The sequence below is a fragment of the Scleropages formosus genome, chromosome 20 (genome assembly GCF_900964775.1).
Source record: "Scleropages formosus chromosome 20, fSclFor1.1, whole genome shotgun sequence".
Lineage (NCBI taxonomy): Eukaryota > Metazoa > Chordata > Actinopteri > Osteoglossiformes > Osteoglossidae > Scleropages > Scleropages formosus.
This window is the reverse complement of record NC_041825.1, coordinates 20,284,606-20,302,918: the sequence shown is the minus strand read 5'-3', so window position 1 is coordinate 20,302,918 and position 18,313 is coordinate 20,284,606. Positions and strand designations below refer to the sequence as shown.

The 18,313-nt window shown below is 42.2% G+C and overlaps 1 protein-coding gene across 7 annotated transcripts in view; it reads left to right on the top strand.

The window, feature by feature from the left end:
* Nucleotides 1-18,313, top strand: part of septin9b (septin 9b) — a 72,901-nt gene that overhangs the window by 40,549 nt on the left and 14,039 nt on the right. For 3 of the 7 annotated variants that reach the window (XM_018762011.2, XM_018762014.2, XM_018762013.2), the window contains one exon: nt 16,135-16,320. In XM_018762011.2, the coding sequence (XP_018617527.1) occupies nt 16,135-16,320 (186 nt within the window). Of the gene's footprint in view, nt 1-6,309; nt 6,357-14,711; nt 14,984-16,134; nt 16,321-18,313 lie in introns of those variants that run through there. The other 4 variants (XM_018762017.1, XM_018762015.1, XM_018762016.1 and 1 more) reach the window with 4 other exon arrangements.

Genomic DNA, 18,313 nt, shown 5'->3' with positions numbered 1-18,313 from the left:
GCTGGGAACAGGTGGTATTTCGTCTATTGCAGATAACACCTTGAGAATTCCCACGCAGTTCCTACATCATAAAGTTTACTTAGAAAAACATTTGAGAGTAGAGTCAAGGCTGCGCTGTGACATATCTGAAGTGACCTCAGCTACAGATGCCCTGTGGAGTCCTGTGATTTATGAATTACCCCTCTGTGGTGGCTCTTCTCCCCCCCCCATGACCATGTGAAGGAAGCTCAACATACCTTTGGAGAATTGTTTGGAGAATTGAGAACTTATGTGACCCCCTGAAGTTTCACCACAGCACTGCTGTTGATGAGAGAGGAGATTGCGTGGGATGGTGTTCTGACAGAGAGCCATTAACTCAAGCCAGTCAATCTCTGGCGGGCGTGCTTTCCTCCTACTGCCATTAAGAGTTCATCTGATAAAGACGCTTTGTTTTTGAATGTCTTTGAATAATTTTTACTGACTTGCCTGTGTGAAATTTGGTTAGTCAATATTGGCCAACTGGGTTCTCAATTTTTTAAAATTTCCTCTGCAAACTATGTGGTAAATTGCTTACTAAAAAGCACTGTAATAAAGAAACATTTGGTAGAGTTTGTGATTGGTGGAGGAAAAGCAAGAGTCTTGGCTGCAGACTGGTATGATGGGAGCAGATGGGCAGTGGTGAGATTGCAGGTGATCAGGTCACTCAGCTGTGGGTGGGGGTGTTGAGAGCAACCCTAAGGCTCTGGGTGGGAAGGAGCAGGAGACACGTCTCCTCAGATAAGGGTTGCGGAAACATCCGTTTACTTTGAGCTTGTTTGTGGTGGAATCTAGGAATGAGGCGAGATTCCCACCGTAAGTGGGGCCTCGTGAGGTAACCCCACTGTCTCCCCTCTCATGAATCCTCTCACTCAGCCCTCTTATGGATGAGTAATGTGCTTTAAATTATATTTTTCAGTGTGTGTCAGCATACAAAAATGCCCTAAAAATAAACTGAGCATATCCTGATTAAATATGCTAGAAAAATAAATACATCCAACATGGAATGTAACATGTTGGTGTGACATAATACTGTATAGGTAATTTTTGAGCCATTTTACGGTATTTTTAAATCAATTTCTTTTACATACGGTCTGCTACCTTTCAGCCAACTCCCTCTTCAACAAAGATTTCGGCCATCTCGTGGAACGTGTGACAACATAACTTCAGTTTCCTGAGCCTCTTTTTGATGGGAGCAAGACTGTCCCAAGCTGCCTGTCAAGTTAGTATAAGGAGAGTCACCCAAGTCCTCCAGAATTCAAACACACAGAGAACATGCATTGCATACATATGTACATGGTAATGCTGCTCTCTAGCTGACACTTGCAATGGGAAGGAGAGTACTATCTTCTGCAGTGTCTGAGACCAACCACCCAAACATGGGAACTGTAGGACTTTAATCAGACTGACTGGGCTTTTTCTGAGTCCCTATGGAGTTACTGTTTCAAATGTGTTTTAATCTGTTTTTCCAGATGAAGAAATGCACTTCGCTTTCTGAAACAGCTCATATACAGTCCAAAAAAGATAGGCTGACTCAGTTAAACCACTCCCACCAGGTGAAATGATTCTGGGTGGCTCTGAACATCAGGTCAGTGATGACTAATTGTTTTGCTGAAGCTGTAGTAATAGTTTCTGTTATAGGACCTTGCATTTATCTGCTGTATTCACGAACCCCACCACAACAGTTTCTGCAAGAAGTCTTAAGAAGTTCAATTTAGAAGTCTTTGAAATAACTTTTAGCTGCGTACAACAATATACAAATAAGTCCAGCTTGGATCTGACTGCCCAAAAGGATTCTTATTGCCACCTGTATGGATTTCAATTTTTTTTGCTTGCAGTTGCCGTTGGTCCCAAGGTGAGCCCAGGTGCACCATCTTGCTGCCTTAAGAGATTACTGATGGTTCGGTAGGGGGTGCTATTCACTCGCAACCAAATGAAAAATCTAAGGTGATGTCCTTTTTGGACATGTCACATTCTTCCTTATGGCTTTTGTTCTTAGTTGACGACATTTTGGCTGCCACACATTAGGCTTCATTTATCCAGGGTTACAGCAGTGCACTGAGGCAGAAATGGTGTCCCCTCATCCCTCTGGTAGAGGCAACACATGAGCAGGCCTTGATCTTTACACGAAAACTTCTTAATGAATCAAGATCCGGCTATAGATGTTTCGCTGTTGGTGTGCCATAATCCATTCTGGACACAGACAAGATCAAATACTACTGAATTAGTAAAGTGCACATGAAAGATCACTTATGCATGACTGAGACCTTGTTTCTTCGTAAAGAAATGGTCTCTGTGAGATAAACAGGATCTGGGTGTATATCAGGCATAGTTGCCTAGATAGAGCGTATCGGTGCATGGAGCTCAGAGTGCTACTGGAACCCTTAGTGATATTGTGTTGGTGTGCCATTGTGGTGCTGTCAAAGCCAGTGAAGAAATCACAGAAAATATTGAATAAAACACTGGAACAAAGTGGATTTTAATATTAGATTAAAAAAATGGATATAAAGTGAATTTTAAACTTTGAATTCTGGGCCTCTGCTTCAGCTTGAGAACCATTCTGGGGATAGCTGTAGGCTGCAACCACACTAGAATCACAAATGGAAATCTTGTTTTTGCCAAGGCTCGATTAAGAATGTTGAGTAATATCTTTGTGACTATAAAAAGAACAAAGCGTCAATAATACAGATTTTTTTTGGACATCCAAATTCCCATTGTATTGATGTATTCCAGATGATATCCAAGTGGCAAGTCATGTTGCATTTTACTGAAGTCACAACTTGGCTTGTTATTCAAAATAAAGATCTACGCCTTGTTTCCAGGGTCCTTACTTCTGGAGAGGTAAAAGCCAGTTTAGCATTGCTTGTTGGCATTGAAACAAAAGAAAAAAGAAACAAATACAAAAAAAAAATTTAATTACAGATTTTTTTTTAGGGGAGACTCACTCAAATCCCCCTGGCTGTGATGAATTAGGAGCAGGGATTTCCCAGAAGAACGATCCATGTAAAGTGTTTATGATTAACGTTGGAGGCACAGGGCTTCGCCACCGTGAGCTCACAGCTGCAGGAGACTTTCCACATTCTGACAGTCTATGGGACATGGATCGCACAAGCCACCCTGCAGCGAGCTTCTCGACTCCAGAATCGAGTGCACTTTGTAAGTATGTGTGCCCGCGCTATGGAGAGATCACATTAAATGTTTGGGCTGCACAAGGTTTGCATTAGAACCAAGGACAAACAAACTACTCATCTTTTCTACTTTGGAAGAGGTGGGGGAGTAGAACATTAAAGAACCATCTTTTTCTCATTCTTCCTATGCTTCTACTCCTTAGGTTTTTTCAGGGTTTTAACAAGCTTCTCTTCTCAGTGTCTTCCTCTTTGGCTCTGGGTGTTTGAAGTTGGTGTGTAGGAAGGTCCACTGTGGTAATAAAAATGGTTGGGAGGGAACAGGAACAGTGAAAAAAGAGGTGAAAGGGAAAGGGCCGTTTTGAGCACCGCTGTGTGTCGTGGGACGAAGATGTTTTATCACAGTTCTGTTTTGGACGGCTGAAGTGGGCCACAGTGGGAAGGTTCTGTTGCCCTTTAACTCATACAATATCAAGCCAAACTATTCTTGAGACTTAGGACTTCAGAGTTTGTGTTTTAGAGGTGACTGACTTTTCTAGAAAAAAAGAATAAAGAAGGAATATGCTGAAGTGGAAAAGGATTTGATTGTTTTACAATTTAAAGTTGTTATTAAGCTATGGTCATTTAGCTGACACGTTTGTGCAAAACTTATACAATCTTGGATTTTCTTAAACTAATTACAGCGATTCACCCATTTTTACAGTTGGACCAGGGATTTGAACGTGGGTCCTCCGATTGAGAGGCGATTGCTATAATTGTTCTGCTACCTGCTGCTCCATAAACACAATGTTGTAGACATGGAAATAAGTGCTTTTTTGTGTTAAAAAAAAAAAAAATGGCTTGCTTACTGGTTCCAGTACCATTTAGACTGTTGTTAGTGTAGTGGCTAGAGTTGTTGCCTTTGCACCCAGGCAAAGCAGTACCCTCGAGTAAGGTACGTACCTTAAATTGCTCCATAAAAATTACCCACCTGTAGAAATGGGAAAATAATTGTATAAATGAATAAATAAATTATAGGTTTACATTATAATTTGCTTTAGAGAGAGCATCAGCTAAATGAATAAATGTAATGTAAATGGTTTACTTCTAAGCTTATGGGATCTTTGCAACAGGAAACAACTTCCTCTAGGTCCTGCATGGTGGCTCGTGTGCAGCACTGTAGGCCACAATTTTAGAGCCTGAGATCGGTGGATAGAGGTCTTGGTGGTTGCCATGCTGTGTGTGTATGGTGGATGAAACATGTTTTTTTCCTGTTAAAATACAGTATGCCCTTCTGTTTGTACAGTAGGACCACAAGTGTCAGGGAAAAGAACTTTTTCTCTTTAGTGTAGTCTGACCTTAAAAAAAGCAGTGTATTGAACATATTTTCAGAGTACAAGAGAGCAGTGCTCGTGAGTGCAATGGGTTTGTGATACCTTCCATGTGTTCAGAACAGTTGTTCACTGCAGTGGTAGCTGCTTTACACTGAAGAGGACACTGCCCCTCCTGGGACTGTTTGTATTGGTGGCCTTCTAGTGACTTGGTTATGAGTTTGAAAAAAAAATATGAATACACTCCCAAAAATTGAGACTGAAGGAGCAGTGAACATGATGCTAATTAAATTAGTAAAATATTGAATTGTGATTTTAAATTCATTATTTCAGAGTACAAAAAGTATAAAATGAGGTCCCAGCTAAACTTCTGAGTGGAGCCTAGAAGGAAGTTACATAGGATCTCAGCCTGTTTGGGCATTTGTGGACCTGGTTCATTGATCTGCCTAAACCAGCCAAACAACTGATGGAGATACTTCAAGCAGGTGAAAAACCTAAAATAGGAAAAGTCCAAAAGGGTGGTTATATTTGCCAAGGCTCCACCACCCAGTATATAACATAAGTATATTTATAGGGCAGCTGGAAGCGCAGTGGTTAGAGCTCCAGTAAAATTGCTCCAGGAAAATTACCTGGCTGTATAAATGGGTAAATCATTGTAAGTAGATTAACTTTGTAAGTCACTTTGGAGAAGAGCATCAGCTAAATAAATAAATATATAATGTAGGTTGAGTTGGGGGCTCGGTGGCACAGTGGGTTGGACTGGGTCCTGCTCTCCGGTGGGTCTGGGGTTCGAGTCCTGCTTGGGGTCCCCTGCGACGGACTGGTGTCCCACCCTGGGTGTGTCTCCTCCCCCTCCGGCCTTTCGCCCTGTGTTGCTGGGTTAGGCTCCAGCTCCCCACAACCCCATATGGGACAAGTGGTTTCACATGGTGTGTGTGTGTGTGTGTGTGTGTGTGTGTGTGAGATGTAGGTTCAGAGTTCAAATCTTTAAAAAAGGGCATTATTACTGTGCCCCTGTTGATCTTTTATTTCCTTGTTGGATGCCAGAGAGATTATACAGATAGATAATAGAGCTGGAAGTTTTGCTGAAGCAGTTCATGCTGGTGTCTTTAGTAAACAGCTACAATGCCTTTTGGAATGTGGATGTACTGCATAAACAGATTACTCCTGTACTTTAATCACAATGACTCCTGCTGGATGTGGAGGTACACGTTTTTTTTTTTTTTTAAAAAGTTTAGTATGAAATTTAAAAATACGTATGTTTGTGAAAATGAAAAAGTTCTTTGGCTGGATGAGTTGTAGCTATGAATATGTGAACAAAAGACATTTTGGTTATCAGTACCACATTTATTCATTTACCAGTCATCCACTCGAGCTTAGACATGCAGCACAGAACAATACATACCGAACGCACTGAATTGTCATGCGGAACACGTGTTTCATGGTTTGAAGGAAACAAATAGGTTTGCCTCCGTCTTTGCCATAAAAAGCAAGTTGTCTCGAGAGCAATGAGTGTATTATTTGTTCAGTGTGTAAATGTTGTTTAGTGCACAAAAATGCTTCAGTTGTATTTTTATATCCACACTGGGATATACGATGGACACACACTGTTTACTCTGAAGCGAGCAGGCTGGATGACTCAGCGCGGCGACAGCATGAAACCGTATGCGGACAGGTCCCTGCTCCAGCTGGGACTGCAGCCCACTGCCCATTACCTGCTCCCTGCACTGCAGCAGGCCCAGCCTCCAACCACAATGCTTCTCATTGACAACCAGCGAATGAGGTGGGCGTGGCCTCCTTGGCTCTGGGTCATGTGACTGCTGGGTGGGGGGCGGGGCTTGCATGTGGCTGTGACTACAGCTGAAGCTGAGCAGACAGTGATTGTGAGGAAGCTGGGGAAAGGAGGGTAAGTGAGAGAACTCAGCTTGTGGTGTACTGTGTTTTTATTCTCCTCACTGTGAGCTGCAGAGGTGCATTGCAGTGGGGCCTGTGCACTTGTAAATAGAGAGAGTGGGAGCAATGGAGAGACTGGGGGTGGTAAAGTACCTGGCTTGGGTTTAAATTTGTTACATTCCCTGTATGTTTTGCTTGGCTTGTCTGCAGAGGTGAGAGGGCAGCCTTTGTGGGGCTCACTGGGGGATGGACAGGTCATTAGTGCTCTGTGGGTGGTGTTCCCTGCTGTGGCCAGGCCAGGCTGGGCTTTGCTGGGCCCAGGGTGGATCATGGATAGCCTTTGTTTCTTTCTCTGAATTCCTCTTCTCCTAGCCAGGTTGTTCCAGGTGAGCGCATTGCTTTGTACTCTTCAGATTAGGTTTAATTGTGAGCTGAATTTTGCAATCCTCTGCAACTTCAGGTAGTTTCTCTTTAATGTACTTTTTTTATTTAAACTTGTTTGGACTATTTGCTTGTGATTCAGTGTATTAGTAGACAGTACAAAAAATCAGTTGTTAAAAAAAAAAAAAGTAATTGCATATATCTGCTTGTGAGAAAATCAGCCTATTTTCAAGGTGTTTAAAAGCATTTGTAATAGACTAAATGCTTGGAGGCTCTGTTCAGTGCTTTGAGTTCGGACTACCCTGGCAGTTTACCTCTGGTGTGCTAATAATCAGCACAATGATTCAGCTTAATTTATATTAAATCTCCCTGTGTGAGCCTGGCTGCATCACCTGCTACATCTCCAAGGCCTGGTTTACTGACAATTTTAGCAAAGCTGTAATCTAGAAAGAGAGGCCAGTTTTGCACTGTCTTTCCGTTCTTGTTGGCCAAGGGGTCCCACTGTGGATCAAAGGCTTTCTGTTTCAGCGTGCTCGTGGTACGGTACCAGTTGCTTACCATTACAATGTGAGAATAGGCTTCTTGTCCCCTTCCAAGCTGTTTCCAGTATGGTTCCCTGGTTTTCTTCTTCTTGATGACTGTCATTCTTGACTTGGCACACTAGAAATCTCCAGCCAACCCCTGGTTTTATGTTCTTGGACCATCACTAACTTCCTTAACTTCTTGGGTTTGAAGAAGCAGCTCCTGGTCTGTTTTGTCCTTATGTTCTATGTGTCTGAGATTTCTGTGTTTAGGTGGTGTCTTGCCTGCAGTGCAAAGCAACTAGGTAGACTGGATTAAATGAAGATGAAAGGTGCTTGAGAGGGGGCTGTCACTGAAACTATGATGGTGGTGAATAGGAGTAGGATGTGCTACTTTTGGTGAAAGAGTCTTTCCAATATCTGCAAGGATGCTGATTTTCTTTGCTATTCACTTGCACTGGTGCTGGGCTAATGTAGAACTGCATTAACTTAACGAATGAACATGCAGTACACATTTCTTTGCCTTGGTTGTCTGTGTGCTTCTTTATACTGAAGAATTCCTGGCTCCACCCTCAGCAGATGTTGCCTCCAAAGCAGAGGCCCCGAATGAAGATGCTCTGCTCTCCCTCTTCTCACTGTCAGGGCATAATCGGAATCCAGAGGAAGATCAGGACAGATGTCAGGCTTGCTTTCACTGGATTTTCCATAAGGCTTTAAAACAAAGAGCTCTGTTTGTATTTGTTTCTAGTTTCCAAAGAAGCTGTGAAATGGATGTTTGGAGGTAGCTGATTGGATTTTGTCTTTTAATACTAATACGAAAAATTTATTGGCACTCTCCAAAATCCAACCTCCTAGGTGTTTGATTCATTGCCAAGTTTTAGTGAACTTGTGTGTGCATGTCCTGGTAATCAATTTGTTTTGTGCCTGACTGATATTGCTCAACTTTTGAAACATGGAAAATGTTGGTACTTTCCATATAGCAAGTACATATCAATGTCTCCATTTTTTTTTTTTTTTTTTTTTTAGTTTTCAGCTGAAGGACTACCTGTGCTACTTTTCCCTACTTTCATTTTCAAACTGTTCTGTGCAAGTTGTTTCTTAATATTACTGTTTGCAGACCTTCATGTACACTTTCATGTCTCTCGGCTGTCCTTTTTCCACCGTGAAAAGAACAGTCCTTGGAATTCTGTTCAGCTTTTTTGCAAAGCATCTGCCCTTATCTTGTTGTTTAGCCTCTGCATGTCTGTGGCTTTATCCTTACCCTCTGCTCCTTCCTTTCCCTCTCACACACTCCATCCTGGGGGGGTGGCTTGGCTTCGCAGTCTTCCATTGTCTGTCTACAATTGCGTGTACTTTAGTACACAGGAATGCAATCTGCTTTGGGGTTTTTGGTGTCTTGAGGTCAAAGGTCATATTAGACACCTGAATGATGCTCAGCTCAAGGCTATGGGAGACAGAAAAATTTCTTTTCTTGAGGAAGATGAAAATAAGCATACCTTTTTGACGACACAGATTTTACAAAATGGCATGTACTGAATGTTCTGCTGGGCTCTTCTTGGGTTGGTGGGAATTTGGTTTGAGGTCTTCTATATTATGTTGATTCAGTCAGGATAATGAATCGTAGTGTCAGCTACAGTCTAATAATGCAGCACCGTTCTTGGTACGCTACTAAATGTACATGTGTGATGTCAAATCCAGCTGTCTGCAGTCACTCTGTGGGGCCATTTTCAGTCCGTCATACGTTAGCTTTCCCGTAATCTACCATGTAAGATGCCTGGGTGTTTATCTCTGTGAATCAGTGTGCAGTGTAAAATTTAACAACGGAGACCTCCCTCCTGCTGGTGACAATATAGTGAAAATGCACCCTTTCATCTTAGAGCAAGCTGTTCTTGTGCTTTGATTAAATCGTCAACCCCAGACTCTTTAACATTGAATTTGATGGAAATTTATAGAGCAGATGTTTCAAAAGCCTAGTCATAAATGCTTTGGTGGCGGAGAAGGGAAATTGTCTCTTATCCGGGGTTTTAATGGACGTGCTGATGTATTTGAAATATAGTTTGTAAGGCAATCCTTTCTGTAGGCTTAGCACTGACACCAGTAAGCTCAAGTTACCACTCGATGTGCTGAGTGGTGGATTTTCTTCCCTGGTCACTGGGTCACGCAGGAGGACTTTGGTCTACTTCACCCTTCCCCTTCCATCTGTCTCCACCCATATGTTGAACAATGGTTCCTCAGAGTGATGCTTTCCTGGGAGTCTGGCTGGGGTCTTGCTGGGGCTCCACTTCAGAGCTGGGGGCGAGAAGACGACGCATGGATTGCTGGCAGTAGCTGCGTTTCATGCCCTCGTGGTTCTATAAAGCAATCAGGCAAAATTATATGCTGCTCTCAGAATGAATCACAGTTCCCATTTCCCTTCCTTGTTTGTGGTGCTGATGTTACTGGCTCTTAAATTTTCATCTTTGTGGACAATCTTTCTTTTCCATTCATTTGGTTTTTTCTGAAGGTTTTAATAAGAAACAGAAAATATCAGAATAGCCTGCCATGTCTCAAGTTTTTCTTTTCCGATTACCATAAATGGTTTTTAATAATACTGTACAATTTGAAGTTTTATTTGCCATCGATTGGGATGGCATGTATAAAATTTGATGTGAAAACTAGTGGACAGGGATTCCCAGAAGTTTGGTTTAAGTTGTGGTCTATGGGTGTGGATGTATACGTATTTTATCCCGCAAATTTCAGTTGGTCATTCACATTGAGTGATGGGATATCCATTCATAGACACTGCTGGTAGCATTTTAGAATGATTGGCTATGAATCACAGGGGCTGAATTCCTTACACGCAGTGTTGTTGCAGACTGGGTGGGGATTAGTATGATTTGGAGGGCATTTTACGGTAGGACCATTCTCTTGATCTCAGTGTGTAACTTTCTCAGCACTCAAGTGTGTGCAGTGCTCAAGTGGAAATCTGGTGGATGAAACCAATTAGTTCTTGTAGACAGTTTTTCCTCAGGCAGTCTTTTTTTTTTTTTTTTTTTTTTTTTTTTGCCCTTTCTCTCTCACCCCCTCAGTAAAAACTTGCATTCACCCAATAACTTGATCTGAGATTTCAATGTGGGCTTGAAGGCTGTAACTTGAGTTTCACTTTCACTGCAACCATTTCATTAAATGCAGAAGGGAAATGTTTCATAAAAATGTTTGCCTGAATATTGGTAATCGTATTTTGCTGCTTTACATTCCTCTTGCCTTTTCTTACATCCTAACTCCTCATCTGTTTCCTGAAATCTCTCCTGCTTAAAGCTTTAGTCTTGTTTGCTGTTAGACTGCTAGTATCAGTAGTAGGAAAAATGGCTGTTTTGAGAGATTCAGCTCTTTCGCCATCTGTTTTACTGCGCTAATGTAGAAAAGATTCCTTGAAAGATGAGCCGAAAGAAACCATGAGCCTGGGAGGTCTGAGAAGACGGGTCAGAGTTGAGATGTGGGGGTCATGATCTGAACCACGGGATCACTGAGGTGAGGGTCATGCTCTAAGATTTGAGAGATGTATACATTGCAATCTGAGCCAACAGTTTCATAGATGATGCTGTTCATATTTTTCATGTATCTGTACTAAGGTCACCAAACTGTTCCTGAAGCAGTCCCCTGTTCAGGAGCCTCTAACAAGGTCTAGAAGCATGGGTTTAACCCTCCTTGTGGCAGAGCAACATTTCAGTGGTTAAATGCGAACCCTGTCACGTTATCCCAAATGTTCTCATGCAAAGCACGTATTTGTAGGCTACAGCGGTTGGCCATATTTCAGAATAGTATCCTGTGTCTCTCCCCCCCCCCAGCTTGGATTGTTGACATTTTATTGATCAAAACATTGTCTTGAGCTTTTAGTAAAGCAGTTGGCTTTGGGTGACATTGTCTACGTTTGACAAAGTGGCTATCTCGCAGCTCTGCCTCAAACTCTGTTGGAGTGGAGTCCACATGTTTTTCTAACACTTTCCTTTTGGTACACTCCTACTGCTGGAGTGGATTGGGTACTATAAACTGCTGTTGTCAAAGTATCATGTGATGGAGTGGACTCCTGTCCAGGCTGCTCTCTGCCTTATGTTCTGTTTCCCAGGGATGACTTCAAACCACCGCAAACTTAATTTAGCAGACTTACTGAAAATGGTCACATTCAGTCACCCCAAGCCGATTTATAGTTGCGGAATAACGGGCAGTGTGCTGCAGGTCTGTGTATCTGTTTAACCCCTTGGTCATTGTAGTTGAACAAATTTCTTGCCTGTGGCTGTTTAGACCTAGTGTACACTAGTATTGGTGCTGTAGGTAGTGTCTGATGGCAACCAAACTTATTCGGATACCTCCACTTTCACTCTAGTCAAGAATAGCAATTCTGCAAACATCTACAATCAAGCAGCCAGTTGTGTAGTGGTTAGAGCTGCTGCCTTTGGACTCAGAGGTTGCAGGTTTGATTCCAGCTGTAGTACCCTTGAGCAAGGTACTCTAAATTGCTCTAGCAAAATTGCCCATCTGTATGGGTAAAATTGTAGGTAATGTAACATTGTCACTTGGTTGAAAAGTGTTAGCTAAATGTAAATTTGCTGTAATTGTCCACATATAACTTATAAGAGAAATATCAGACTAGTTGTCAGTCAAATGGCTTCTTATGATGACTTTTGTCACTACCATTGCTGTGTTAAACTGCTGAGGTCTTAACTACACAAGCATATCATGGTCTGGTGTTTCTCTTTGTACTTAACCTAACTTGGTGTTGGTAAAACCAAGTAAGGTTTGATAACTCCATTGACAGGTTGTCATGATGGCATGTCTACAAAACTTTTAACCCTTGGAGTTTTCTTGTATCATCCTTGAATCTTTTTCAGAAGTGGGTTTTTTTTTTTTTTTTTTTTGTTTTTGTGGCTTTGACCTGACTTAACAAAAAATTAATGAATTGATGGAATAGTGAGTTTCCCTGCTGTTTAGTCCAGAGTCCTTAGCTGGAGTTATGTTTAGAAGGACTATATATAAATCTAGATTTGTTTAATCAGATAGTGCCAAAAGAATGAGTCCTAAAGTGTGGCTCAAGCTCTGATGTGCAATGAAAGCGATAGTGAAAACATCACAAACAGGTTTTTCTTCCCCTTTTCTTTGGCCTTGTACCTTCATTAGTGAGATCAAAACGAAAGACACTAGAAGCTGAAGACATAATGTGAAGGTATACATGTGCAGTGCTTCTCTCTCTATAGAAGTGTGTTAGGCCTTCATGAGCACCAGGTGTAGCTACAGTGGTGAGCGATGAGAGATTTGAAAAGTGAATGTTTCCCTTCTTTTCCCAGAAGAAGGGAAGTGGTTAGTTTGCTTATGTGACCTACTGACAACTTTGGCCTTAGATGTTGCCAGGGGTGTACTTATAGGTATCCTTCAGAGAAACAACTCGGTGAGTAGAGTGGGTACAGAGCTTTGTAGAACTTTGGAAGTATGTATAGATGCTCTCCTAACTGTACAATAAGAAGATGAAATCCTGAAAAATACATGTAACAACATGGTAAACTCCGTTCATGTGTTTTGGATGAGGGTACGATTTAGGGGCTTGTCACACTGAATCTCATGCCACAGCCCTATGATGGCGTGCCCGTCTGTAAAGGTATGTTTGCCATTTGGTTGCAGACGGTGTTTTTTTAAACCCTGCAAAGCTCTTTCATTTGTGTAAAAATGTAGCTAGATTTCCGTGCACTGAAAAGGTATAAATTTGGTTTACCATTGCAAGATTTGCTCATTACATAGAGAAATAATGTAGCTGTGTACCAATGATAGGATGATATACCATTTTTCGTGGTGAAGTTTCATCACTTTTATAGGGAATGTTTTTGTTCTAAAAGCTGCAGACATATATTTGCCCAGCATCTTGTGTGCCATCAGTCATCCATCTTGACACTGATGCTCGTGGAGGGGGCAGATGAACTCCCAGAGGAGCAGTTTGTCCATTTGGCCTCTTACTGGCAGCTATGTTCTACTTCACAGGCTCAGGTTTGACTACAGCTCCACTGGGATGCCATGGGAACTTCATTTCCTCTAAAGCTGTGCTGGGGGGGTGTGGCAAGTAATTATTCCCACTTACCACTCAGATTCCGTATGGAAACAGTGCGATTACTTCTTGAGCTGTGTTCTCCAGGCCATGGCCAGTGGGGAAAAAGGTGGGAGTTGTTTTCTCTGAGAAGTCTGGCCTTCTGTGATGGTTTTTTAAAATTTAGAAAAAAAAAGGTATATATGTGTATCTACTGTTCAAGGGATGCTTATTTTGTTCAAACTTCTCCTCTGGTACAGATGCATGACATCAGTCATTGAGGCCTAAGTTACATTCATTTAGCATTTCACCAAAGCAACCTCCAGTGAAGTTGCTTCTATTTAGCCCACACCCTTGACTTGTTTTTCTTTAGACTTAGTGTTCAGTTGCTCTAACTGCTATGCTAGTATCTGTCAATGCTAGATACACTACCTACCTACAGTGAGTCACTCATCTATATGTCAGTGGAATACATTCTTGCACACACTATGTGCAATTTTAGTGTCACCAATTTACTTAAACCTTTGTCTTTGGACTGTGGGAGGAAACCAGAGAATCTATGCAAACACATGCCAACTATGGACCAGCTGAGTGGGAATCAAACCCACATCCCCTCGCACCACCCAGGTGCTATGAGAGAACAGTGCTACTCCCTACACTACTGTGCTGCTTATTTTCAAATTAAAACGAAAGTCTTTTTTTTTTTTTTTCCCACCCCTCCTCTCTGAGGGAGTTTCTAGTTGAGGAGCTTTGCATATAGTGTCTGCTTTTGGCAAAATTTCACATGGTAGCTTGTTTCCAGTAGTATTTGGACAAATGGGGTTTGTCCAGTCTCTTCAAGCAGGGAACACCTGCTTTTTGAGAGGTGTGTACAAACACACACGATTAGTTTCTTCTGCTATCGTTGTGCTGCATCTCCCGACTTCCTCCCCTGTGTGACCGCAGTCTGAGAGAGGTGGCAGAAAGGAAGGACAGGGACTTTGATATACCGGAAGCTATTTGTCAAGTAGACATGGTACAAGTTGTTAAAAGCTCTGTAGTGTGACTGAGTCTGGCTAGAAACTGGTGCAATACACTAAAGAATGATTGCAACTGAAGCTGACAGTTTATGTGCTCTCACACTTGTACTGTGGTGACTGGACAACTAAAATGTTTGGTTTCAGTGAGGTAAGTCCTCAGCGCAAGCATTTGCCTGCAGCACAACACCGCTGTATTAAATGTGGTGATTGGGGTACAAATGGTACAGAGAAAGATGTGCACAGTGAATTAAAGGCATTAAAGGTTAATTATTAGCCAGCCCAAAGCCCAACGTGATGGTGACTTTTTAATTTTAATCCTGATCCATGCACACACCGAAATTGCTCATGGTCATTGTGTGTGTTTGCAGAGGGCATAGTTCTGTCACATAGAAGCCTCAGACACTGTCTGTCTCCTTGTGGCTGTCTAAATATGGTGTGCCGACACACCTTATACAGAAGGGAACGCAAGTGCGAGAGAGAGAGGACCCTCCCCACAGCCAGCCTTCCGCTGTGTGTGAGCGTGTGTGTTTTGTGCATGTGCACCTTACCACCGGACACACTGTGAGCAGCAGCTGCCCTGTAAGATCCTGTAGAGCCTCCTGTGGCCTCCAGGCCTGGACCCCACACCATAGCATTAACTTGTGAACAGCTCAACTTCTTGGTCTCTCAGGTAAGAGCACCTCACCATGGCCCGTTGTGTGAAACTCCTGACTGTAAAATCTGTAGACAATACCATAATTTTTTTTTAAAACTTGTCTTTTGTCCAAATTGCTAACAATGCAAAAATATTGTGTGGAAGAGTTTGCTGCTCATGTTTAAAACCTGTCTCCATTCAGTGTTGATTTATTTGAAGTCTGGAAGTTTATTTGAAAGAGTGAATAGATGGTTCCTTTTGCGTGTGCTGGAATCTGGCTGTTTGAAAGACGCTGGCAGCGAGCCCCGCGCACATCCAAAGGGAGACCGCTGCTTCCATAAGGGGTTGGAGGCATTGTGAATATGGTCTTTAGACATCTCACCTAATCTGTCACCTGTGAAATGGAAATAATGTTTGTAGGGGATTTGGGGATGATGCCAGACAGCAATCAGTGTTACATACAGTAAACCTTAGAATCCTGTGGCTTAGGTCCTCGAAGCAACACTGTTTCATTGTAATGTGACTTTCTCTGTTTATGACTGAGTGCTTGTATGGGGCACTTGCCAGATGCATCCAATAGAGCTACAGTTTGATGCCTTCTGTCACAAGTCTGCATACTCATGCAGAGCCACGTGCCTGGAACCCCTCTCTGGGTTCGTGGTTATGAATTCTCTCCAACTTTTGTTTCGTGTTTTACGTGCCACCTGAACCAAAGTACTTTTTAGCTTGTGGCCCATAATGAATATGATAAAGTAAAAAAAAAAAAGGTATCTCCTACTCTGTCCACTCGCCTTGCGGTAATGTCAGCTTTTAAAAATTTCAGTAGTGTTGTTCTTGCAAACTTCTGCTCTTTATAGCATTGCAACGCAGTTTAAGGCTCCATTGTTCAATAAGAGCTTTTAAATTTCTTTAACATGTGGTGTTAGTCAAGGCACTATTTTAATTACTTAGCTGGTGTTTTTATTTGAGGTGACTTGCAATATTTGGCACAACTGTAGAACTTGGTGCTTTTTTTTTTTTTTTTTAAATTAAGGCTATGTGCCTTGATCATGGATAGTAGGAGTGACAGGAACAGGCAGCCTTTAGGTTACAACTTGGTTTATGATACCTATGTTAACTCGAATATGTGAATGATGCTGCTGTGAAAGCAGTGTACAATCTTGTTGACTTAACTCTGTCTGTGCCAGCAGGGTCAGAGGTCATTCCAAGCTACATCAACACCATGTCGGAGCCCACCAAGCCACAGCCCCAGCCGCCGGTGCGCAGTGACAAGCCCAGCGCAGACTTCAGCTATGTGGGCATCGATGCTATCCTTGAGCAGATGAGGAAGAAGGCTATGAAACAGGGCTTTGAGCTCAACATCATGGTTGTAGGTGAGTCCTGTGCAGAGCTTATCTCCATGATGGTGTGTGTGTGGTATCTGGTTGCAGAGGTGAGTGGTTGGGTTATCTTTACAGGCCATCAAACGGTATGCGAGGCAAATGTAAAGGGAGCTTTAAAAATTTCCTACTTTGGTGTAAAAGGTAAACGAACACGTTCATGCGAAAACATGCGTCTGCAGGCACCCAGAAAGGTAGGGGGGAGCCAAGAATGCCGGCGTTTTTTGTGTCCTCATCCTGGATGGAGGATCATTACATTTGCTGCTTTTGAAGATGTTCCTGCCTGTCACTGTGTGTTTCAGATGATAAAAAGCTTAGAAGTATTGAAACTGAGGCCCTGAGGAGGTGATGGGAAATTGAGACGAGTAGGTACTGGCCTCCCACAGAGTGGGGGTTTTGGCTGAAAATGTTTCACATTTTAATTAATTTAAATTACAGTGTGAATGTGAGTTCATAGACATTCCTGGCTTTTGAAAAGGAGTCCTCTTGGGGAATGTATAGTCGGTGTTGTTCCTGGAAAATTTGTTACAATCTGGGTTTCTGTTGTATAAACACGGTTTAAATGTCATGACTACATGGCAATCCAGAGGCCTAGCAAATAGTAAGCAGACCATTATCAGTATCTATCATGGCACACATGCCCACACACACACACAAACAAGCTTGCAGAACCACTCAACTAAAATTCAAAAGGCTGCAATTACTGCAGCTGCAAAAGTTAGTTGAAGACGTTAATGGTAATGACCAATCCTTTGTTAAATCATCTTGGCAATGCGCTGCTGCAGCATCCAGTTGCACATACCATTGTGTTTCGTGTCAGGCTAGCTTACTGTATAGTGGATACACTTAAATGACGCCTTGTACGAGCTGCACAGTAATGCTGGCGGTCCTTATATGATTAGCAGTGTTTTAAGCTTTGTGGCGTTATTCACACTGGAGTCCGAAATGTCAGCATTTGAAATGAATTACTCGCTCATTCTGTCGCTATTGTTGACTGCTTGTCCAAGTCAGGGTCTCAATAGTCCTGAGCCTTTCCCAGAAACATGGGGTGTAAGGCTGAAGAGGGTACATCTTGAATGGGATACCAGTCTGTCTCATGTAAATAAATGTGTTGAATGTTTTGGGCATGTAGGAGTTTTTGTTAGAACTAAAGATATGCAATACACAGGTCTTTCTGTGGTATCGGACTAATAGATTTGGGCACAGCTGTGATAAATGCAGTTTAACACATACATCAGCGCCTCTGAAATGAACAAAATCAACACATGAACACTGTACATAGTATTTGCCTACAAAAGATGACACTGAAGAAATGGAATCCTTGCACACAGCCCCGTGTCGTATTCAGCCATTTAAAGTCCATGTTATCTGTCAGTGCTTTTCCATTTCAGGACCTAAATCACTGTGTGGAACACACAAACAGTTGGTGCTGAAAGAGATGCTTGTGTGAGAGCTGGCATGTTTATGTATATGCTCCATAACCAAATATCTGGGTCTTGGTCCTCATGAAGCAGGGTTATGGAGTTGCCAGGGAGGGTTGGAGTATCTTGTGAAAATGTTTTCAACAGGCTTTTCTGTGTCATGAAGCAACCTTTTATGCCGCTCGAATTAATATGGTAACACAACCCAAACTGTAAACTTACTGGCAGAGCTTTGATATTAGGCTGGGGAAACATTTTATACAGCTGCAATATCTAAGTGAAAGAACAATACATTTATGTGGTATCCAAATTAAATTTGAGGCATAGCTGCTGTGGGAAAATAACACTGACGGACAAATAACACATTTGGTACCGACATCTACGTCAGGCCTAGTGGTTTGGTTTTCACAGTTGATAGATTCTCACAACACACCATGTTTTGCCCTTTTTTTTTTTTTTTTTTTTTAAATGAATTCAGCAGTGACACATGCTGTAAAACAATTTGCTAATAGTTTTATTGGTCAAAATCGTTTGCAGTGCTCCTGCAGCATGAATTGTAGCTTGTG